The following is a 25,242-nucleotide window of genomic DNA, read 5'->3' on the forward strand; positions in this document are numbered from 1 at the left end:
TCCCGTCCATAATGAGGGATGTGAGTGTTTGACTTGGTTTTTGAATTGAATGAGTTGACTTTGACTTGTCTTGATGGAGTTGACTTTGACCTTGACCAAGTGGACTTTAACTTGCCATAAAAACACTTAAAAATGCATAACTTGCACCAAATTGAAGTGCATAGTTCTAACTTCTTGCACATCTTCCTTTATTTCTCTTGTCGAGTTCAAGAACGCTTGGACACGAAGTAGCAAAGCTTGTTGAAGTTTCCTAGCTCTCGATCTTGTAATCGGTCCATGAGGCATAACAACGGTAGCTCTTTGGTTCATATCAACGGCGTATCAAAGACCTCAGTGCAACGACATTATGCTTTTTTCTCGGCGGTTTGAGTAGAGGCGAGGCAGTGTGTTGTGTTCGGTAACAGTAATGAACCCATAGCAACGAAGTTTGGAAGACCCACTTAAATGCACTGTTTCATTTATGGCCAACTCAAGTTCCATGATGATAAGAAAACAATAGCCAATTGGATCTAAGAACCCTTATGGTTATGCAAACCCCTAGATCACAAATGCTAAAACCCCCAAATCGAGATGATGTCAACCCAAGGAAGAAGTTAGAACAGATTTACCTTGATGATCAATATCAAGAGCAGAGAAAACTTGTTTCTAAACTCAAGATTCGAACCACTCCTGATATGAACCACGGAGCTACCGTTGTTATGCCTCATGGACCGATTACAAGATCGAGAGCTAGGAAACTTCAACAAGCTTTGCTACTTCGTGTCCAAGCGTTCTTGAACTCGACAAGAGAAATAAAGGAAGATGTGCAAGAAGTTAGAACTATGCACTTCAATTTGGTGCAAGTTATGCATTTTTAAGTGTTTTTATGGCAAGTTAAAGTCCACTTGGTCAAGGTCAAAGTCAACTCCATCAAGACAAGTCAAAGTCAACTCATTCAATTCAAAAACCAAGTCAAACACTCACATCCCTCATTATGGACGGGATTGCAATTATTTTGGTTGGCTTTCCATGTTCTTAACCTTTTCATTTGCTTGTCTTTTCATTTCTCGTAAGTTATGTCTTTTCATTTACAAGTCTTTTCATTTCTTGTAAGTTACAAGTCTTTTCATTTGCTTAAGACTTTTCATATGACTTGTTAGGATGGCTATATATAGCCTTGAGATGTCTTGTTGTAACACAATTTGAAGTTGAATGAAAAGTGAGTTTTCTCATTAGCTTGGTTGAGAGATTTATCTCCCATTTCTTGTGCAATTTCTTGTGTCTTTAGAATTTGCATCTTAGGATCATTCAAGCGGTGTTGATCATACCTCTTGTGGAGTGATTCGAATCACGAGTTTAGAAACAAGTTTTCTCTACTCTTGATATTGATCATCAAGGTAATCCGTTCTAAAACTTTTCCTTGGGTTGATTCCATACTTGTTTTCGGGGTTTTTGGGATTGAGTTCTATGGGTCTTGTTCGTTAGCAAGGTTCTTAGATCCAACTCTCAAGGGTTTCTTAACATTTTGGTATCAGAGCATTAGGCTCTTTGATCGGATATATGTTTCCTTGCATTTATCTCTTTGAATTCTGTGTTCCTTGCTTATGTTTTATTATATCTAAGCATATGCATTCTGTCAAAAAAATTACAAAAAAAAAAAGTATCAATTCCATTCATCTTTTCCAATTTTCGTCTTCTGCATTATTATAGATCTGGATCTTATCTACAAATCTGTCTTCTTTGAAGTCTTATGATTCGACTTTCTTAGTGGTGAAATTCGTGCACTTTGCTGATTGATTTATAAAAAAAAAAAAAAAAACTGAACGTGAAAGCATTTATTGTTAGCATTATTGTGCTTTTGCTGATCCATAACTGAAAAAAAAGAAAAACGAAAGAAAGAAGAAAAAAAAACATAGAAGACCCCATTTGTCATTACTTCTTTGTGTAGCCTTGCATTGAAATCTCATGCTACTTCCTTGTTGCTTAATTCCCAACCATCTTTATCTTTAACTCTACTTTCGTTTCTTTCTAGCTTCCATTATAACTCTGTCCATTATTTTTTTTTCTTAACTTGTTTCTTTGTTGTTATTCGGGTTACTCCCAAAATCACACTCTTGTTTGAGTTCTTATGTGCTGTCTAAACCACTTGAAATGCACATAGCTTTTAACTTTGCTAGACTCACTTACCGATTTGTTTGAAGTGCATAAGAGTGTACTAAGTTGTGAGGGAGAGATTGTAAGGGAGCGATACATTATTTTGAGTGTTGAGGGTTAAACACGAGTGAACTTCACTAACGAGTGAATTAGTGAGGGAGTGCTTGTGAGGTCCATTTCTTGTCACTCTATTTTGTTTTTACAGCATGGCTAATCTTGGAGATGAAGGCAATATTTCTGATGCCCGGAGGAGAGAGGCGCTAGAAGGAACTGTTGAACGAATGATTCGTAGCATGGAGGCATTGACAGAACGGATAGGAAGGTTGGAGACTCAAAACCAAGCTCAGGAGAGAGTTCCACCACCTCCACCACCACGTGTTATGGATGAGGATGAGTATGAAGGTGATGGATCCGATCATTGGGAGGACGATCAGGCTACAGTTTTAGCGGGTCCAAGAGGGGGTGATAGACACGTTGGTCGTGGCTTAGATCGAGGGAGAGGCCGGGGAAGAGGCTATCATAATTTCCAAAGAGCCCCACGAGCGAATGCTCAAGTTGATCGAAACTTGGGAAACATCAAATTAAAACTTCCGAAGTTCTATGGTAAGACTGATCCGGAAGCGTACATTCAATGGGAGAAAGAAGTGGAGTTCGTGTTTGATTGCCATAATTTCAGTGAAGAAAAGAAGGTACGACTATGTCTTGCTCAATTCAAAGATTATGCAGTAACATGGTGGGACAAATTAATGTCAATTAGGAGACGAAACCTTGAGGCGCCAATCGATTCATGGTATGAGTTCAAGGAGTTGTTGAGGAGGCGATTTGTTCCTAGACATTTCCACAGGGACACAGCGCAAAAGCTCCAAGTGTTGAGACAAGGTAGTAAGTCTGTGGAGGACTATTACAAGGAGATGGATACGTTGATGAATCGGCTGGATCTTGAAGAGGACATGGAGAATCTCATGGCACGGTTTCTTAATGGCTTAAACAAGGAGATTGCGGATAAGGTTGATCTACAACCTTACTTTAACATCGAAGAGATGTTGCACCTTGCCATCAAAATTGAGAAGCAGCTCCAAAGGCAATCTCAAAGGTATTCTACTAAGCCCTTTTCCCATTCATCTTCTACATGGAAAACGGATAGTAAGAGTGCTGATTCTAAACTTAGAAATCGAGAGGCATATGAGAAACCAAAAGAAAAGTTTGAGAAAGGAGAGAGTTCCAAGAAGGGGAAAGAGAAAGTTGATGAACCTAATGTGAGGAATCGGGATATTAAATGCTGGAAATGTCAAGGAGTAGGACATTACAGTCGAGACTGCCCTAATAGAAGAACTATGATAATTAGAGAAGGAGAGTTTGTAACAGAAGATGAGAAGGAAGATGAGGTAGAAGAGGACGACAATGGTGAATGTGAGAGTGAGGAGTATAGTGAAGAGGACCCTACACATATGTCCTTAGTCACTAGGAGAGCTCTCAGTACTCAAATTAAGGAGGATGGCCTAGACCAACGAGAGAACTTATTTCACACTAGGTGTCTTGTCCAAACTGTGCCTTGTAGTGTGATTATTGATAGTGGTAGTTGTACCAACGTTGTAAGTTCTATTCTGGTCAAGAGGCTTAACTTAGAGTCAAAACCACATCCTAGACCATATAAACTTCAATGGTTGAGTGATTGTGGGGAGGTAAAGGTGAGTAGACAAGCTCTTGTTTCTTTTGCTATTGGAAAATATGTTGATGATGTTTTGTGTGATGTTGTACCTATGCATGCCGGGGATATATTGTTGGGTAGACCTTGGCAATTTGACCGTCGGGTAATGTATGATGGGTATGCCAATCGCTATTCTTTTACTCATCATGGAAGAAAAACTACTCTTGTACCTTTGTCACCAAAAGATGTGCATGTTGATCAATGCAAACTTGAAAAGAAGAGGCAAGAGGCTGATGCAAAAGCAAAAAGTGAAAAAGAAACAAAAGAAAATGAGTTGAGAGAAAAAAAAAGTTTGAGTGAAAAGCAAGGGAGTAGCAATCAGCCTAGTGGGAAAAATGAGAGAAAAGCCAAAACGGTGAGCTTGTATGCTAGTTCAAGTGAGGTTAGGAATGTTTTAATGGCGAAACGGACTGTTCTTGTACTTTTGTACAAAGGGTCTTGTTTTCTTACTAACGAGCTTAACACCTCCTTGCCTAGTATTTTTTTTTCTCTTTTACAGGAATTTGAGGACTTGTTTCCCGAGGAGATGCCCAAGGAATTGCCACCACTTCGTGGCATCGAGCATAAGATTGACTTCATTCCAGGTGCTACCATACCTAACCGACCAGCTTATAGGACTAATCCTACTGAAGCCAAAGAAATTCAAAGGCAAGTGGATGAATTGTTAGCTCATGGGTATGTACGCGAAAGCCTTAGTCCTTGTAGTGTGCCTGTTATTTTAGTGCCTAAAAAAGATGGAACTTGGAGAATGTGTGTAGACTGTAGGGCCATTAATAAGATCACTGTTAAATATCGTCATCCTATTCCTAGGTTAGATGATATGTTAGATGAATTGCATGGCTGTAGTCTCTTTACTAAGATTGATTTGAAATCTGGGTATCATCAAATTCGTATGAATGTTGGAGATGAATGGAAAACTGCATTTAAGACCAAATATGGATTGTATGAGTGGCTTGTTATGCCTTTTGGTTTAACTAATGCTCCTAGTACTTTCATGAGGTTGATGAACCATGTATTGCGTGAATATTTGGGAAAATTTGTGGATGTTTATTTTGATGATATACTTGTGTATTCGAAGTCTTTGGAAGATCATGTAATGCATGTGCGTGCTGTTCTGACTACACTTAGAAACGAGAAATTGTATGCTAACCTAAAGAAATGTAATTTTTGCATGGAAAGGGTTAATTTTCTTGGTTTCATTGTGTCTAGTCGAGGAGTTGAGGTGGATAGTGAGAAAGTTAAGGCTATTAGCGAATGGCCAACTCCCACGAATGTTGGGGAGGTTCGAAGTTTTCATGGGCTAGCTCGCTTTTATCGACGTTTTATTAAGGACTTTAGCACCCTAGCTTCACCTCTAAATGAATTGGTAAAGAAAAATGTTCCTTTTGTTTGGGGTACATCCCAAGAGCATGCTTTTAATGTTTTAAAGGATAAGTTGTGCAATGCTCCTCTACTTGCTTTACCGAACTTTGATTTGACTTTTGAAATTGAATGTGATGCAAGTGGGATTGGAATTGGGGCTGTACTAATGCAAAACCATAAGCCACTAATGTTCTTTAGTGAAAAGTTGAGTGGTGCTTCTTTGCGGTACCCAACTTATGACAAAGAACTTTATGCTTTGGTACGAGCTTTGCACACTTGGCAGCATTATCTTTGGCCAAAGGAGTTCGTCATTCATACGGATCATGAGAGCCTAAAGCACTTGAGAGGGCAAAGCAAACTGAATCGCAGACATGCCAAGTGGTTGGAGTTTATAGAGACATTTCCATACGTGATTAAGTATAAACAAGGTAAGGAGAACATTGTTGCAGATGCTTTATCACGAAGGTATGCTCTCTTTAATACTTTGAATGCTAAGATTTTAGGATTTGAACATCTCAAGTCCTTGTATCTAGATGATGTGTTCTTTGCTCCTTTTGTTGAATCGTGTGAAAAAGGACTTGTTGTTGATGATTACATGTTGTTTGAAGGATTTTTGTTTCGAAAAGGAAAACTTTGCATTCCATCTTGTTCAATTCGTGAATTGCTTGTAAAGGAAGCTCATGGGGGTGGTTTAATGGCTCATTTTGGTGTTTCTAAAACTTATGATATGCTTGCTGAACATTTTTATTGGCCTAAGATGAAGCATGATGTGCATAAAGTGTGTAAGCATTGTATTGCATGCAAACAAGCTAAGTCTAGGTTACAACCACATGGTTTATATTCACCTTTGCCTGTTCCTACTACTCCTTGGGTTGATATTTCTATGGATTTTGTCCTTGGTTTACCAAAATGTTAAGAAACCCTTGAGAGTTGGATCTAAGAACCTTGCTAACGAACAAGACCCATAGAACTCAATCCCAAAAACCCCGAAAACAAGTATGGAATCAACCCAAGGAAAAGTTTTAGAACGGATTACCTTGATGATCAATATCAAGAGTAGAGAAAACTTGTTTCTAAACTCGTGATTCGAATCACTCCACAAGAGGTATGATCAACACCGCTTGAATGATCCTAAGATGCAAATTCTAAAGACACAAGAAATTGCACAAGAAATGGGAGATAAATCTCTCAACCAAGCTAATGAGAAAACTCACTTTTCATTCAACTTCAAATTGTGTTACAACAAGACATCTCAAGGCTATATATAGCCATCCTAACAAGTCATATGAAAAGTCTTAAGCAAATGAAAAGACTTGTAACTTACAAGAAATGAAAAGACTTGTAAATGAAAAGACATAACTTACGAGAAATGAAAAGACAAGCAAATGAAAAGGTTAAGAACATGGAAAGCCAACCAAAATAATTGCAATCCCGTCCATAATGAGGGATGTGAGTGTTTGACTTGGTTTTTGAATTGAATGAGTTGACTTTGACTTGTCTTGATGGAGTTGACTTTGACCTTGACCAAGTGGACTTTAACTTGCCATAAAAACACTTAAAAATGCATAACTTGCACCAAATTGAAGTGCATAGTTCTAACTTCTTGCACATCTTCCTTTATTTCTCTTGTCGAGTTCAAGAACGCTTGGACACGAAGTAGCAAAGCTTGTTGAAGTTTCCTAGCTCTCGATCTTGTAATCGGTCCATGAGGCATAACAACGGTAGCTCCTTGGTTCATATCAGCCGTCGTCCGCCATAGTGGGTGATATGAACCAAGTATATTAGTGCTCAAAGATTTAAAGGAAGATGTTGGAGAATCCTATGTCCAAGTTGACAACAAATCGGAGTTGCATTAAATGCACTCTAGTTTCATTTATGGCCAACTCAAGTTGCATTCATGGAAGTCAAAGTTGAACTCAAGTTGCATTCAATGAATTTAAGTACATCTCAAGCTTCATTTATTGCAAGTCATACAATTGGGAGGTTACAAAGACTTTGAAGGGTGACCAAGACTTCAATTCTCGGATTTAAACCTATTTATTATATTTTCAGTTTTAAACATTTCATTTATGTGTTTTAAGTTACATTTTAGCTAGTGGATGTTATGGCCATTATGTAATTGGGAGTTACAACCTTTCAAATGCCTTTAGGTTACTTTTAGGGTTGTTTTGGAGGCCATAAATAGCCTAGCTTGTTTCCTTTGAGATTATAGATTTTGGATGTTGAATGAAAGTTGCTATTTTGCTTCAAAAGCCTAGAGCTTGTTTTTCTTTGCAATTCTTGAGTGTTAGATTTGCATGCTGGAGTCATTCAAGTAGCCTTGATCAAGCTATCTTGTGGAGTGGTTCGAATCTTGAGTTTAGAAACAAGTTTTCTCTACTCTTGATATTGATCATCAAGGTAAATCCGTTCTAACTTTTTCCTTGGGTTGACGTCATCTCGATTTGGGGGTTTTAGCATTTGTGATCTAGGGGTTTGCATAACCATAAGGGTTCTTAGATCCAATTGGCTATTGTTTTCTTATCATTATGGAACTTGAGTTGGCCATAAATGAAACAGTGCATTTAATGCAACTCCGATTTGTTGTCAACTTGGACATAGGATTCTCCAACATCTTCCTTTAAATCCTTGAGCACTAAGATACTTGGTTCATATCAGTGGGTCATCAAGAGGTGGTCGTCGTTCGTTGGGGAAGCTGGCGGCTGGGCGAAGAAGGAGGAAGAAGAAGGTTGAGATGGGGGAGGGTTTTTAGGTGGAGGATGGAGAAAGGGCAAAAACAAAATGTGGGATTTTAGTTGTTTTTTTCTTTTTTTTCTTTTTCCAATTGTTTTCTCCGGTCTTTATTGGTTCCCTTACCGTTTGATTTTAAACCCAAAAGCACAAAACCAAACTTAAAAACTGTCTATGTGTAAAACTAAAACTCCAATCCTTATTTGTTTCTTTCTTTCTTTTTTATATCAATCAGTCTACCAAAGAAAAGCTCAAGCGAAACACGAAAGCAAAAGAATTAAAATTCACAATCAACCCATGTCACCCACGATATGTTTAAAATATAACAAATTAAATAACATAAAATAAATCCATACAAATCTAATAAGAATCGTAGACAAAAACTGGAACGAATCCTAAAACTTAGGCTTAACCTAACCTGAGTAACGCGGGGCGTTACACGCACGGCCATTCGTCGTCCCACGTGCACGTCCGCTCCATTCCTTTTAAGGGAATTAATTCTTTAATATTTTCATTGGTTTTTATTTTTTATTTATCAAATCTCATTTAAGGATTAATTTCCCTTGCTCAGGTAGCAAGTTGGTCGAGTTTAGGAAAGATCTTTACTTTATTTTCCTTTGATTTGTTTTATTTTATCAAAATTAGTTTTAAGAAAGGATTGTCTTACTTGATTAGCAAGTTGACAATTTAAGGGAAATATGTTTCAATACTTTGATTTAATTTATGTTTAGGTTTATTTTTATTTCACATTCCTTGTGAAATACGATTGCACGCGACAATCCAAGCATACGCCACAAGCCACTTGAATCCAATCGTATAGATGGTCGAACCCGAAAAGATAAGAGTTAGAGGGATTACCTTTGCAGTCGGTCACCTTGACCATATAGAATACTCACTATGCTCAAAGGCAAAATCACTCCATGAGTCTGGTGACCTACCAACCAGGCATGCTCCGAGGTAAAATACGAAAACGTAAGTTTTACCACATAAAGGAATACAGTTTTTTTTTTTTTGGGGGGGGGGGGGGTGGTTGCACAAGGCAAAGGTGATAAACAATCTCAACTTTTTACAATTGTTTATTCAATTTCCTATTCCCATGGTCTTTTAAGGAAAATAACAATATTAAAAATAAAACTAAAAATAATAAATTCCTAAAAAAATGAAATTTGCCTAAAAGCTCCAACTTGCTAACCAAGGAACCAAATTATTCTTAACAAAATAAAATCTAAGGAAAGTAATAACAAAGATCTTTCTAATTTTGAAAAGAGAAGTTAGCTAAATAAAAATACAAAGGAAATAAAATAATCCCATAAGTGTTAAAAACAAAATAGGGAAATAATATTTCCTACTTTGTCATGGAGTGGCCGACAAGCAACACGATTCGGCGCCAAAAAGGGGTGGGGCGCGTGCGGGCATGATGAAGCGCTGAAGGGGCATCGATCGAGGAGTATAAAAAATGTCATTCAAAATCTAAGGAAAGGCAAATAGCCATCGGTACCTTGGGGATAAATGTCAAGGACTGGTGCATAGTTCAAGGCCTTGGGAATAAATGGCAAGGTCGAACGTCAAGTTTCTGTAGAGGAGTATTGGGGCCTTGGGGATAAATGTCAAGGGCCAATGCGACTCGAAGAGTTAGGCTTGAAGGACTAACGTAGGGTGGTGCTTGTGAGTAGTAGTTCAGGGCCTTGGGGATAAATGGCAAGGTCGAACATCAAGCATTGTAAAGGAAGGTCGGTATCTTAGGGATAAATGTCAAGAGCCGTTATGCCTCGAAGAGTTAGACTTGGAGTCCCAACATGGGATGTAGAGCGGGGGTTAGCTCAAGTGGGTCAAGGTTGGTGAATCGTGTGGTTGAGGTCCCGGAAGTCCCGGAAATTGGTTGTTTGCATTGAGATGTTAATCTATGGTTATTATCCTTCGTTGCCTATTTATTGTCTTGCTGTTGTTTTTATTTTTGTCTGGTTGAGATTGCGATCATGTTGTTGTGTGTAGTTAGGAAGGGCTACTTACGGAGTATTTTATGTACTCACCCCCTCTTTCTTAATTATTTCAGGTGTGAACAGGGCCGACCGTGGTGATGACGCGGAGGGGTTTGACCGATGAGGGATCACTAGATGAGTCGGTTAGGATTATGGGAAATGTCGTCCATCACGAGTAGCGTTAGAATTTGTTGCTATGGAGATACTAGGCGTTGTGTCGACCCAAGGGACGTTTTATATTTTATTGTTTTACGGATATTATTGCTATACGCGTCACTGTTGTTCGTTGAAGTTTTAGTTAAACGATTGTTTCTTTTTAATTAAGATTCCTAGCCACTGAGGCGGACATGAGATGTATCTTTTGGAATTGTCCACGAAGGGCAATTATTTGATAATCTATAGGTTTGATATCGTTGGTAAAATGATGGTAGTTGAAGCTTTATTTTATTTAAATGTTTCACAGGGAGCTAGTCATCTCGTTTTTAGAAGTAAGATTAGACAGGTGGTTTAGTTAACGTTACCTAGAAAAGTGTAAAACGTTATGGGCCGTTACAAAGAAAATTTGAAGAGGGGCAACAGTTTCTCTTGTACAATTCACGCCTAAAGTTAATCTCAGGGAAATTGAAGTCTAAATGGTGAGAACCATTTCAAATTTTTAATGTTTTTCCCAATGGAGCAATAACGGTAAGGAGATAAATTCAGATAGAGAATTCATGGTGAATGGGCAGTGGTTAAAAGATTACTGGGGGGAAATATGGATAGGGATGTTGGCACGTGCCAGCTAGCCCTTGAGTAATGCAACTGAAAAACGAGCAAAAATCAAAGAGCTGGCAGATAATTTGGAATATATTATGAGCTCAATCATTGTTTTATTTCTCATTTTGCTGAAATTAATATCTGTTTTATTTTTATGGATATTTAGAGAGTTAATAAAATGTTTTGATCTTGATTGTAGGTCGGTTTCACATTCGGTAATTCAATGGTTGGCGTGACTGTGAGAGGAAAAATGAGCAGTGGCATAAGTGCAGAGGGGAATCATTGGGAATTCATTGAGCAGCTGGCGCAGCCGTAGAACTTAAGGTGGGCATTAAGTGAAAAGGGAGGTAAACCGAATTAAATCGTAGGGATGTACAAATTTAAATTTCAAATTGGCTTTTCCATAATTTCTTGAGCGCAATTAGCTTAGGAGATCATGAAGGGATAATTTGGTTTTAATGTCTATTTAACTGCTCACGACCCAACCTTCCCCACGATCTCCCCTTGATCATCGTCCTCTCTAAAACCCTACAGATTTTCTGCTAACCCTCCCCCACTGTAAAAGCTTGCCCCAAATGTTTCTCATATTTTTGTTCAGCTATGCCTCGTGTAAGATTCAAAGTCGTCAAGAACCCCCGCCCAGATTGAGCCCTTTCGGAATCGTCATTCGAAACTTTCGTTGACGCGAATGACCAGTCAACGGTAGCAGAAGCAGTGCATTCACCGCTGGTGTCTTTCTTACCAGCTTCCATTGTGCCTCAGACCTCTAGGTCTGAGAAAGAACTAGAGTGCGAAGAAAAAGAGGTTGCTCCCCTGCCCACCATGTCCCTACCGCCACCTGCTGCAACTATCTCTGACCCACCTCCACCGAAAATCCCAAAAGACACCCCAAAGCCCCCCAAACCAAGTTCGCCTCCAGAACGGACCTCGCGCACTCGAAACACCAAGCGGCCGTCTGTCTCTATTTATGCCCAGCCATCGACCAAGAAGGCCAAGGTTTCTCACTCGTCAACCTCCAAGGCCCCACTGCATGCAGTCTCTGTTTCCGTCTCACCACTACCCACCTCCACCAAAATTGCCCCGGTTGCGTCCTCTGCCAAAGGGAAATGACCTCTTTCTTGTTCTGCCGTAACGGATCCTGCCCAGCCATTACCTTCCGACCACCAAAAAAGTCGAGTTGTTGCCCAATAGGACGCTACATTTCAACGATTCCATTCGAAGGACGCCCTCAACGCTTATGAACGGCCCTAAAAGAAATAGTTTTTATTCAGAAAAGGCTTCTAGTTGGATCTCATGCCTTCTTTCATCAGAGACGTCAACCTGAAATGGCTGGGACTATTTCTGCGCCTCGCGATGCCCCCTCCTGCCCTGGTTAGTAAAGGAATTATATGCCAACATCCGCTCAGACAGTCTCGGCCGTACAATTGTAAGAGAAGTGTAGGTCAATTAGAGCCTGAACGGATAAATAAGGCCCTGCACCTACCCTCAATCCCTAGTGTTGTGGGGAACCGGATGTTGGACCAGCCCTCAAATGCGTAGTTGGAACATGCCCTGTCTATAGTTGCTCACCCTGGAGCATCATTGAGCATTGTCCCGCAACGAGCCAACTCTCTACCTTCCAATTTCATCACACCTGAAGCCAATGTTTGGTTGTATTCCCTCAAGAGCAGAATCATGCATGCAACACATTATTCCTTAGTGATGAAGGAGAAGGTCCTTCTCTTAGCCTGCTTGATGGAAGGAACGCAATTGGACCTCGAGCCAATCATTTTTCAGGAGATAGCACAATGTGCTACTAAAAAGCTTGGCTGGCAGTTCTTCCCGAACTTAATTTCTAAGCTGTGTATGCAGGTTAGTGCTCTGGTCGTGCAGGACGAAAAAGTACTCATGGAGAAACAGGTATTGGACAAGCCGCTGGTGGATCGACTTGTGGCCAACGAAACCAAAAGCATGAGTGTTGTTGTCCCGATTGGAGCCATCAATGGCTCATCAAACACGCATCTTAGTAAAAATCGAGGAGCTGAAGGAAATGGTTGTTGCTTTAATGCAACAACTAGCAGTCAGAGATGCAGTGCCCAAGGGCATGACTGAAACGCTTGCCCGTTCGGGTGCCCCAAGCTCCTCAATGCAGCACCGATCCCTAGACTCTCTACTGGAGCACAGCTCCAACAACATTATTGATGATGGCGACCAAGCGGCAGATCTGAAGGGAATGGGAACAAAAGTTGCTCATTCTAAACAGTTGCGGGCCATCCTCTTCTTCTTTATGGGGACTCCGACCAATCAATCAATCGATCAAACGTTTAATTTTCTGCATTTTCTATTATGTCTTTTAAATTCTTTCTTTCCTGTTATGTTGTTACTTTTTGCATTTAGTTTCAGTTTTATTTTGCTGGTAGGTCAGATAATTGCTCTGTTCCTCTACCCCATGTTTTTGCGAGTGTAATTGAATAGAGCTATGTCTGTGTTTTCTTCTGCTGTTCAATGCATCTTACTCGTGCTCTGCTTTCTAAAGTAGCAATGGTTAAGTAGAAACTCTTCTTTGGAGGTTGCAAGGCTAGGAAGGGCTAGTGGCTCATAGTTGAAAGCTAGAATGCTCATAAAAGGGTAGTGGTATAGACAAGAGAAAGGAAGTTTAAGAAGTGTATCTCTAGCTGAGTTGATGTTTTTTAGGAGGAAAGTAGGATGATGTTAGTGTCCTATCAAATAACCTTTGCTAAGGCTGGAGCATAAGTTTAGTAACTTTCTCGAGGACGCTTTTAACTAGAATAGATTCATAAGCTTTAGTATGTAATTGCAATAGGTGTTAAAGCAGAAAACAGCGATTGAGTAAGATGTCGGTCCATCAGAAGAAGGCTTTCTTATAGCTCTGTGATGCTAGAGTAGTCTTGCTTCAGCACAAGCAATGATTCAAGTTTGATGGTGTGATAACTCTCAAATGGAGAGTAGTTTATGGGCCGAATTAAGGACAATTGTGTATGGAAATGTGAGATTAAAGTTAATTAAGATGTGAGAATGTGAGAATTTATGGAGAGAACCTTGAATGCATAGATAATTGTAGATTCATCCAAATTATTGAGTTAATGATAAATTTATGGATGTTTGATGCAGGATAAAGCGTGGTGCATTCAGAGCAATTTAGGCGCTAGCGGGTTAACGTGGTGTTGCTGGAATCTACGAAAGGAAATGCTGAAATTGAGAGCGTGCAAGCACTTTGGATGCTAAAGAGTGAAGGCTAGAGTATTAACTCGATTAAGTAACCTTTCTGTTACCGCATCCGTATAGCATCTGTACCGCATCCACGCAAGGTTCCGCAGGTGCCCTAAATTAAAGGCCTTGTATTTATGGAAAAAAGACACTTAGGCATAAAGAATGACAGACAGATTGTTATCTTTGGGAAGCATCTACTTCAGGGAATGTTCCCTAACTGATGTGGGTTTCCATCTTCGTGGAAAAAAGAGGGACAGGTTCTTGCTTGGGATTTACACTATTCACTTGAGGAAGCTTTTAGTTTTCTTTACGTTACCTTCAGTGATGGATTCTTCTTTTATCTTTACATTTTATTTTATTTTCTCTACTATGAACTAACCCCTTTTCTTTAGGGGGGGGGGGGGGTTAGAACTCTCAATAATACGTTGTTGCTACTTTTGAATGGCTTAGAGCTTTGATTTAACAGAACTGTGCATTTCATTTGCTATATCTCTATAAACTTGTGTGGCCTATAGGTTTAGCGTGCAAAATCACTAGAGGCTCGGGAGAGCCACTGTGCGTGGAACCACTTCTATTAGCTATAGTTTTATGCGTTCTTTATGAAACAGAGTAGTGAACACCTAGGGATGAGGTTTACTATATAGCGCCTTTCGATTGCTTTAAAGCTTGTTTTAACCACAATGGGAGTTGGGTTAAAGCATTTACTGGGTAACTCAGAAGAGACCCGTGAGAATCTGGGCATTGAGAGTTTTAAGAGTGTTTTTAAGTAGCGGACGACGGAAAATAGTTTGCAGAAATCCTCTCCCCGAATCCTTTAATCATTCCAAACCCCCACCCCTTTTTTTCTTGGTATTGGTGGTGGAAGCTGTCACGAGTAATTTTATCCGATTCTACTCTACTGATGTTCTTATAATTTTTTGTTTTCTTTTACTTGAACGAACACTCAGTATCGCATGTTATTTTACTATATTATTTTCGGTATTTCAAAATTATTAACCACTTGTTATAAGCTGAATTGACCTGATTTAGTGCTACAATAACCTATCTAGTGTACACTTGCGCTATATTTTCTCCATTACTGAGAGAACGAAGATCCCCTATCGCATTGTTTTTGGTAAAGCATGTCATCTTCCGTTAGAATTAGAACATAGAGCATTTTCACTACGCGGAAACTAAATCTTGATTATGTTGCTTCAGGTGAAGTAAAATTACTACAGTTACATGAGTTGGATGAGTTTCGTCAGTTTTCTTAAGAGAATGCTAAGATGTATAAAGAACAAAATAAACTGAAGCGTTTTATCGCTTGTGATTCAATTTGGTTTTAGAAAAGGAACGATACTGGTTCTTATAAAAAACAGAACAATTATATTTAAAATTGAGGTTAAGCCTCACGGGAATAAGAAAATCATTTACTTTTGAAGACCGTTGGCGGATTCTCTTCCTCGAGCACGAGCGTCTTGATAGCACGAACAAAAACTCCCGAATGCGTGATTGAACACCACCACCAAGTTACCTCGCTATGTCTCAAGGACTTAAGAACGAGATTGTGGTATCTCGTATGTTGGAGAAATAAGAACGGAAAGAAAGGAATTGAGAATCAGTTTTTGTGGGAGAGAGCGTGTTCTTCCTTTTTGATCAACAACCACAATTCCCTGTGTTTTATAAAGAAATGAGGGAAGAGGGAGAGGAGAAGAAACTTCTCACTCTCCACCTCACCACTTCCCAGCACGAAAGTGGTCAGTTTGTTAATTATGAATGATATCCATAATTAACAAACATATATATATATATATATATATCTTTTTATTTGTTTATTTATTTTATTTTATTTAATAAATAAATTTTATTAAATCTTATTTAATTAATTAATTAAATCATATTTAATTAAATAATTAAATCATATTTAATTAAATAATTAAATCATATTTAATTAAATAAATAAATATTTGAATCATATTCAAATATACATTTCCCTCATAACCTATAGTATTTAATATGAATCTAATTCACATTAAACATTAACGTATAGTATTAATATGAATCCTATTCATATTTTCTCTCATAATATATAGTTTTATAATGTATCATCATACATTATCTTAAATGGTGTCATATACAATTAACTCAAATTCCCTTTAATTAAATTAATTTTGAACAATTCAAATTACTTTCCAAGATTTTATGTTCTTAATTACCCTTTACGAGCTAGCAATGAGACCTAATGGACCTATAGATCAGAAGGTCTAACATTACAAGATTAATTGGTTAAACTCATTAACCACGTTAGTCAACATACGTTAACTACGGGTAACTCCACTAAAATCTCGTAGTTGAACTCTTCTCACTATAGATTATTCATGTGTCCATGATATCTACCATTAATGGCAAGTCAATCCTTCACAAGTACCCGTAACTCAAGCTGGGTCAAATTACTGTTTTACCCCTAAGTTACATCTGACTTCTTAAATACCACGCTCTTCTAATGAACAACCCGATTATGGTCCAACCAATAACCAGAAGTCCCTCTCGAGCCAGTGAGAGGGTGGGGTTCCTCATTCAAGTCTTGGAGTCAGTAATTAAGAGAACACTCATCTACTCACCTAAAGTCGGGGAGGAGTGCATTCCTTCTTGTGAAGTTGTTATGTTCCCAGTTTCCCACTCGGTCTCGTCCTCAAAATGGTAGGAATGTTGAGTCAGCGACCCGAGCCACTCTCACCCATACAGATCAAAGGACGAGTCCTCACAGGTAGGAGTCCATAACTCACTCAAGATTGAGAATGAGTTGCTTGGTCATCCTATGAAATAGCAATTTGTTAGTTAACGACATTACATCTAAAGATTGGCTATTTCGAGTTCCGATCTTATACAAACTTATTGTACAGGATATCCCCACTCACATGTCTCCACACGAACGACTTGGATCGAGTCGTCTATAACATTTACAAAGTGTGCAGTATCTATAGTGTTGCCACGATAAGGTACCCAACCTTATCTATATACTATAGACCCTTTAGGTTATTCACGAGATATTATCCACTTGTATATTAGGTGTATATCAAATATATACCTCGTATATCAGCGGTATATCAAATATATACCTAGTATATCAGGGGTATATCAATTATATACCCAGTATATCAAATATATTCCCAATATATACATTGTCCCGGTTACATGATAATAACCTTGGATGTTTAGTTTATTGGATTTTGGACAAAGCAATGCCATGAATTCAACAACAAATTTATTGAATAAAACTTTATTGAATACACATTTGTTTTTACATAAATACAAACTACAAATTTAGGACAACACACCCAACAGTTAGTATGGTCTATCTTCGAAAAAAATCAATCCTTGGAGGAAAGAGGTGATGCTTTAGATGACAAAATTGCTAGACTAAATGAGAGAGCGGAGATAATGAATCAAAAGAAAGAAATTTGGGATTTACAAAGCGACCTTCAAATAGGAGAAATAACATGGACACAATAAAAGCTGGAGCATAGAGATTTAGAAGATATGAACGTAGAAGAAAAATATAATGAATGAATAACATAAATGAAAGAAATAAAAATTGAAGTCATTATCTTGGACAACCTTCATAGGATTCGATGATATAGCTTCCCAATATTTCTCTCATAACTTGCAATAGGTTGTTCCGACGCATTGGTGCGCGTACCATTTTCTCTTAAGCTTCAAATATAATATTTCTAACTCCTAGTTTTCTCTTGTCATACGACGACTTTCAAAACGAGGAAGCCCTTGCTCTTATAAAAACCACTTATCATTGTAATGACTTCCCAAGTAAATGAGCGTACCGATGACTATGCAACTATCAACAATCACTTGGCTTTAATCCCGATTGGGAAAGTTTATTTTCATATGCAATGTCAATATAGTTTATACCCTTTTTGCAACCAATAAATCACCCTTTATTTGACTAGGCACCTAACTCTGACGACCTTTAAATTATAACTAAAATATTTTTCTCCATTTGATCATTGGACATAATTCAGGCTGAATCCCTTAAATGATCTTGCCATCTCATTAATATCTCTATTCATCTTTCATTCTCAATACAATTCACCCAATTCTTAGAAATTTGCTTCATCATCTCTTTGAAATGCTTCTATTAATGAACTCTTTGCAATTAGTATCAGATCAAAATCGATTTGACTGAAGACCTTTCTACCATGGAAATGCTGTTCCATCGCTATGAACTCCTCAAGTGATAGTGGACTAGTCCGCTGCTTAGCTTATCTCTTCTCTTTATCATTTGTAAGGCCCTCTCATTTTTAATGGTTTATGAACTAAAACCAAATTCAAATGTCGTTAATAATGCAAGTAATAATGTGCTAACAAAAACCCTATCACTCAGTCAAAATTCTTGTGTTGTCTTGAGCTGGTTGTATTGCCTAAACCAGGCTTAAATGATCTTGTCCTCTTTTTTATTTCTCCTTGCAGATTTACCAAATCTTGAGAGGTTTGCATCCTAATTTTTTTCGAAATGCTTCTTTAAATGAACTCTTTGGCATTATTATTCAGCAAGATAGATGCAACACAAAACCTTGTCAAATAATCTTTATGGTTTAAATATGTCGTAGAATGCAATCAATATGCTAACAAACTCATTCACTCAGTTAAAGCTCTTTCGTTGTCTTCATCAAATCGAATTCGATTTACTATTTGGATATAACCAATAATTTACCCTCTAATTGACAAAACAACTTATTCTTTTAACATTTTCATAGTGGACACATGCCTTGAAGCCGAACCACGCTTAAATGATGTTGTTGTCTCTTTCATCTCTTCATAAAATTCGCCAAGTATGAGAAATATGCTCCTTTCTCATTTGTAAGGCTTCTTTAATTGAATTTTTGATATTTTAGTGTAAAATCAACTAGCCAACATGTGTGTTTATGCAAATGATTGCACAACGCTGTTCTATAAACCTAGCCCGAACCCGATCCTTGGCTGGACCTGAACCCAAGAGTGAGCCTGCACAAGAGGGTAAACTCTCCGACGCTCAAGTCATTATAGATCAGACTCAATATTTAGTTTGAGGTCAGATTCAAAACCTGAGTGTGAAATGAGGCTCTCTATTTATAGGTGGAGGATCCGACAGCACTCACGACCGGCGGTTACATGTTCTTTCCCATATCGAACCTGTCGGGTTCCGAGTAGGTCGGTCATCCCTCAGATCGGACTTCGGCATGTACACAGCCTTCCCCCATGGGCGAACCGGACCTATTCGGCAACTTCGAGGTGGAGCTGAGAAATTTTAATTCTTAAACACGAATAAGCGTCATCCACGTGTCTCAGGTAGTTTTACATTGGCCCCCTCTCTGACAGGTTCGATCTCGACCTGACAGAGAAGTTCATCCGACTTGATTTCGGACACGTAGCGACTTCCAATTCGTAGAGAGAATATGACCGTTGCGGAAGATGTTTCGATCTGCCAGGCTGTCGGAGTACTCAAGTATTCCGTTGTTACGGATCTCGAGATGATCCTAGCCGCTCGTTCATTACACGTGTACGGTGCAGAGGTTTTTCCGATGAGCTATAAATAGTTTCGAGACTTCCGGTCAAACCTTACGTTCCCTGAATTTTTGGAGTTCGATCTGAAACCAGCTAGAACCCTTTCGTAGGTCAGTCACTTTTCCTTGTTTTTACTCTTGCTTTCAAATATGGTGGTTTTCTTATCTTCCCCTTCCAGTAGCGACAGCCTAGGTAGCGCAGGTCGGACTATAAGTAGTTCGCCCCCCAAACCAAGTGATTCTTGGGAGGACTTAGCTCTTAGGTTAGTGTCCGAGTTGGAGGAGATAGAGAACTTTCGGTTTTCGAACGTTGGGGAGGACAACGATACTTCCACCTCGGGCCAGGGTTTGGAATACCCTTCAAAAATGCCTGAACACTATCTCGGACCCCTGCGTAGGGGGTTTAAAATCCCAAATGACATTCTCCTTATGATTCTGGAGGAAGGGGAAAGAGCTGACAATCCTCCAGAGGGGTAGGTCACTCTTTACTTAAAAATGTTTGAGTACGGCCTCAGACTTGCCCTTCACCCTTTTGCGCAAGAGTTCCTCAACCGAACTGAACTGACTCCTGCTCAAGTGGCCCTCAATGAATGGGGTGTCGTTTTTGCGCTGGCCATTCGTTTCTGGTTGCGAGCTCGAGATGTAGACGAGGCCGAGCTGCTGAACGTTGAGCAACTTCTAGGATTCTTCGAAGCCAATATGATAGCTAAGAAGCCATGTCGGTACTATATGTGCACAAGGAAAGGCGCAGGCGGTATAGTCAAGCGGCCGACCTCCATCAAATGATGGGTAGGGAAGTGATTCTTTGCGACTGGGGAATGGCTGGCAAAGGACGAGTCAGGTCGTACCTTCTTTGACGTTCCCACTATGTTTGGGAACTTAGGCATGGAGTCGTTCTTGTTTCTTTTCCTTTTATTATGTATCTTTAATAATTTTGACCTTTGCTTCTCACATCTAACTCGAACCTTCATTTGCTTTGTGCAGTATCAATCAAACCAATTCCCGAGCTCACTCAAGCCACCTTCGACACCCTCAAGTACTATAAGGATCACTTCCCTAGGGCTCGGAAGATCGGAACCTTGGTGACTGACAAGCTGCTCCTAGAGTCTGGGTTGTTAGATTACAACCCCTTAGTGCGTCCTGTTGAAGCTTCAAGGCCAAATTCCGAACTTGGTAAGTCGAGCTCGACCCTACTTCTATTTTTATTTTAACTTTCATTTCTAACTTTTGCCTTACTTGCCTTGCAGCCATGGTGTGTGGATTCACCAGCAGCGTGAAGCGCAAGTCTAAGGGACGTGTTCACGCCCTTAAGACTGTTCAAAGCTCTGATCCAGCAACTCCCGCTGTGGACCAACCTGCAGCTCAGGACCAGGCAGGGCCATCTTCTGAAGTTCCAACTCTGGTGATCGAGTTGGATTCTACTGGGGAGCGCTCTAGGGAGAAGCGCTCGATGAGCGAATCTAGGGCGCTAGATGTGTCGCCTCTTTGCGAGGTGAGGTTGGACTCTCCCCTGAAGAGGAGAAGGAAAAAGAAGAAAGCCACCTCCTCCTTGGAGGTTGGACCTCGTGGCCCCCTGCCCACGAGCCACGCCGACCTGGTGGACGACCTTGAAGCTCAGATAAGGGGACGTCGGACGTGAAGATGCGGTTCAGAATGGAACCGGGGTGAAGGACCAGGTGTCTCGTATCTCGGCTGCATGCTTCGATCGCTGTCTCAAGGGAGCATCCAAGTTTGTGAGCGATCCAGGGTCTGTGCTGCAACGGACAATTGACCAAGCTGTCGAGGTAAGATCCACTCCGAAACTCTATTTTAATTTCCCAACTTATGGCTTGGTCTGACCTGTGAAGTGCTTTGCAGGCGTTCACCGCCTCCATCCATTCAGCAATCATGATCAAGGCCGAGCTGGATGGAAGGGAGGCCTTGGCAGCGAAGGAGAGTGAGAACTCCTCCGCTGCCTTAGAGGCTGCCACTATGCTCAAGGGTGAGCTGCTGAAAGCTCGGAGCGAGGTGGACATTTTAAGGGTCGAGGTATAAGCCAAGGCTGAGCTGCTGAAGAGGGAGGATGAGAGGCACAAGGCCCACCTCCGAGCTGCCACGCCATCACTAAACGGCTGGAGAAGGAGAAGTTTCAACTTCTTAAGGAGAAGAACGACATGCTCTAGGCCCTCGAGGTGAAGGACGCTACAATTGGGCGTCTTACTGCTTAGCTCAAGGCGGAAAAGGAATGCCTTGCCAACGGAGCTCTTCTAGAGGCAGCCTTCAGGCAACACCCAGATTTTGATGGGTTTGCCAAGGACTTCAGCGATGCAGGCTTCAAGTTTCTGATGAAAGGCATTGCTGCCGACATGCCCCACCTCCAGGTCGGCCTCGACGATCTGAAGAAGAGGTATGCTTATAAATGGGCTGCTGGGCCCAATGGCACCCCAGGTTCTGCATCCATAGTGGAAAAGTACGTCAGAGATCTGGACTCTGACTACTCCGACCTGGAATAAGATAATGCCCCTGAGTCGGCTCTACCCAAGAAGAAGTTCCTTCGCAGCAGGGTGGATCTCAGGAGGTCAACCTCCTGGGTTCCCAAGGCGAGCTATCATCTCACCTCGGGAGTGGCTGAAACTCCTTGTAGATTTTGTTGTATGTATTTTTTATTACTTTTTGTAAGTCACAGGCCAGAGCTGCAAGGTATATAAACCTTGGCTCTGTCCTTCTCATCAATGAAGTCTTTATTCCTTTACTTCTATACATCTAGCTCTGTCTCTTCCGTTCATTACTTTTTCCTTAAGCTTTGAACTTGCTTTTGCAACTCTGAACTACTATGTGAATAATTTTACCTCGCACCTCTAACTCGTGTGTTTTAAGGATTGAGTGTTGGATGAATTCTTTTCACATCGCACCTTTCATTTGAGGTTTGAATTTAAGAGTTTCTCTCTCTGATCTTTAATATATCTCCTCGAACTCGGCAGTTCAAAAGATTATTAAACAATTTTGAATTCTTCACATCGCACCTTTAACTTAAAAAGGATTGAATTTTGATTCGCAATTGATTTTGACATCGCACCTCAGGCTCGTGGGTTTTGAGGATTGAATTTAATCAATTTTTACACTCATAAACCGTAAGTCTAATGGGAGTCCGTGGCCCCCATTTAATTTCTGATCGAACTCAGAGTCACGAAATTAAATAACTGTTTATTAACAATTCAGTTCCTCCCCTTTAAAATTTTTACAAGTCCGTTCTAGGATCATTTTGACATTTCAAGGGTAATAGCGGTTTAGATGCTCTGCATTCCATGATTGTGCAAGAACATTTCCGTCTAGATCGACCAGCATGTACGCTCCAAGTCGGACTATGCCTTTGACCTCGAACGGTCCTTCCCAACTTGGGTCAAGAGTGCCCACATGACTCGAAATCTTCCTTAAGACCAAATGTCCAACTTGAAAGCTTCGAGGTCGAACTCGGGTGTTATAATGTCTGGTCATTCTGTTCTGATACTCTGCTAGGCGCAACTGAGCCATTTCCCTTTTTTTCTTCCAGTAGATCGAGGTTGAGGAGCAGTTTGGCCTCGTTTCCAAGTGGTTCGTACTGCTCTATTCTGTCGGTTGGGATGTCGATCTCAACTGGAACCACAGCTTCCGAGCCAAAGCTAGTGAGAATGGAGTTTCGCCCGTTGACTCTCTTGGGGTAGTCCGACATGACCATAACACTTCGGGTAGCTCTTTGGCCCATCTTCCCTTTTTGGAGTCCAATCTCAGCTTAAGTCCTCGTTTTATAATTTTGTTTATTGCTTCAACCTGCCCGTTGGCCTTCGGATGAGCAGGGGACGAGTTGAAATGGCTTATGCCCAACTTTTTGCAGAAGTCTTTGAACTTTGATTGTCGAATTGCTTTCCGTTGTCCGTCACGATAGCGTTCGGTATACCAAAATGGCATACAACATTCGTCCACATGAACGATGTGACTCTGGTCTCCGTGATGTGAGAGAGCGCCTCAGCCTCGGCCCACTTGGTGAAGTAGTCCACCGCAACTACAGCAAATTTGGTTTGCCCTTTGCCAAGAGGAAAATGACCTATGATATCTACTCCCCATTGCGCGAATGGCCATGGGGCCGAGATGGGGGTGACAACTCGGGAGGCTGATGGATGATATTTGCGAAGCGCTGGCAGTTATCACAGGTTTCAACAAACTGCTTTGCGTCCTGCTCAACAGTGGGCCAATAGTACCCTTGTCGAACCACCTTTGCCGACAATGACCTGGCGCGGGAGTGGTTTCCACACACTCCTTGATGGACTTCCCTAAGGATGTAAAGGCCTTCTTCAGAAGTTACACACTTAAGTAGGGGCAGGGAGAAGCCACGTCGGTACAACGCTCCATCTCGGAGTATGAACCGAGCTGCTTTCCGTGCCATCTTCTTTTGCTCCTTCAGATCTTGAGGCAGATTTCCTTTGATGAACTCCACGATTGGATCCATCCATGAGGGTGATGGAGTGTCAATCTCCATCACGTCTGGGTCCAAGATTGAAGGATTATCCAATATCTCGAATGGGACCGACCTGGCAAGGTCGGTCTCGTATGCTTATGCCAATTTGGCTAAGGCATCAACATTGGAATTTTCTGACCTTGGGACTTGATTCACCTCGCAAGTCTCGAACTGGGCGAGGTGTGATTTGACTTTGCTTAGATATTTTTCCATTCGGGGGTCTTTCATTTGATACTTCTCCTTAATCTGATTTACAACCAACTGGGAGTCACTAAAGACCTTAACGTGGATGGCCCCCAGCCCTTTGGCAATGCGCAGGCCTGCCAGGAGTGCCTCGTACTCGGCTTCATTGTTTGAGATCCGAAAGTTGAATCGCAGGGCATATTCGAACCGCTCGCCACCTGGTGCGAGCAAGAGGATTCCTGCTCCGCACCCTTTCTCATTGGAAGATTCGTCAACGTAGACTGTCCACGGGAGATCGGCCTCGGCCGATTGAGGCAGCAGGGTGAGTTCCGCGATAAAATCGGCCACTGCTTGCCCTTTCAGTGAAGTTCGGGGTTCAACTGGATGTCGTACTCACTCAACTCCACTGCCTATTTCATCAGGCGCCCTAATGTTTCTGGCTTACGGAAGATGTTCTTTAGGGGCAAGTTGGTAAGTAACACGACGGTGTGAGAGCTGCAACCCTTCCATTGAGACATTGAAGCTGTTTCAACATTTTAGGCGCTTCCATCTCGAGCACGGCCTTTATCTTCTCTGGGTTGGCTTCGATCCCTCGGTTGTTTACCATAAACCAAAGAACTTGCCCGAGGAGACTTCAAAGGCGCACTTGGCTGGGTTGAGCTTCATTTGATACTTCCGCAGAACTCAAAGGCTTCGGCCAGATTGGAAAGATGCGACTTTGACTGCTTGCTCTTGACAAGCATGTCGTCCATATACACTTCCATATTCCGGCCGATCTGCTTGGCGAACATTTTGTTCACCATTCTTTGGTAGGTCGCCCCTGCGTTCTTTAGGCCGAAGGGCATAACCTTGTAGCAGTACAGACCTTGATCTGTTATAAACGCGGTATGATCTTGATCCGGGACATGCATTTTGATTTGGTTGTATCCGGAGTAGGCATCCATAAAGGTGAGCAGCTCGTGCCCGGCCGTTGCATCCACGAGCTGGTCGATCTTCGGTAGTGGGAAGCAATCTTTTGGGCATGCCTTGTTTAAATTTGTAAAGTCTACACACATTCTCCACTTCCCGTTAGATTTTTTAACTAATACAACATTAGAGAGCCACTCAAGATATATAATTTCTCTTATATATTCAGCTTTTAATAGTTTGTTTACTTCCTCAACAATTACATCT

The 25,242-nt window shown here is 40.8% G+C and overlaps 2 protein-coding genes across 2 annotated transcripts; one reads left to right on the forward strand and one right to left on the reverse strand.

Moving 5' to 3' along the window:
- The first annotated feature begins 2,339 nt into the window (after positions 1-2,339).
- Positions 2,340-7,936, forward strand: LOC148213106 (uncharacterized). Its single transcript, XM_088123220.1, has 7 exons — positions 2,340-3,226; positions 3,443-3,944; positions 4,341-4,516; positions 4,652-4,717; positions 4,829-4,981; positions 5,051-5,981; positions 7,805-7,936. The coding sequence occupies exons 1-7, from the start codon at positions 2,340-2,342 to the stop codon at positions 7,934-7,936; spliced, it is 2,847 nt and encodes a 948-aa protein (XP_087979346.1).
- Positions 7,937-23,245: 15,309 nt separating this feature from the next.
- LOC148213107 (uncharacterized) lies at positions 23,246-23,907 on the reverse strand. Its single transcript, XM_088123223.1, has 2 exons — positions 23,580-23,907; positions 23,246-23,433 (listed from the first exon to the last, which is right to left on the reverse strand). The coding sequence occupies exons 1-2, from the start codon at positions 23,905-23,907 to the stop codon at positions 23,246-23,248; spliced, it is 516 nt and encodes a 171-aa protein (XP_087979349.1).
- Between the last annotated feature and the right edge of the window lie 1,335 nt (positions 23,908-25,242).

Source organism: Momordica charantia (assembly GCF_013281855.1).
Source record: "Momordica charantia cultivar OHB3-1 chromosome 1 unlocalized genomic scaffold, Mcharantia_2.0 BLBB01000001.1, whole genome shotgun sequence".
Lineage (NCBI taxonomy): Eukaryota > Viridiplantae > Streptophyta > Magnoliopsida > Cucurbitales > Cucurbitaceae > Momordica > Momordica charantia.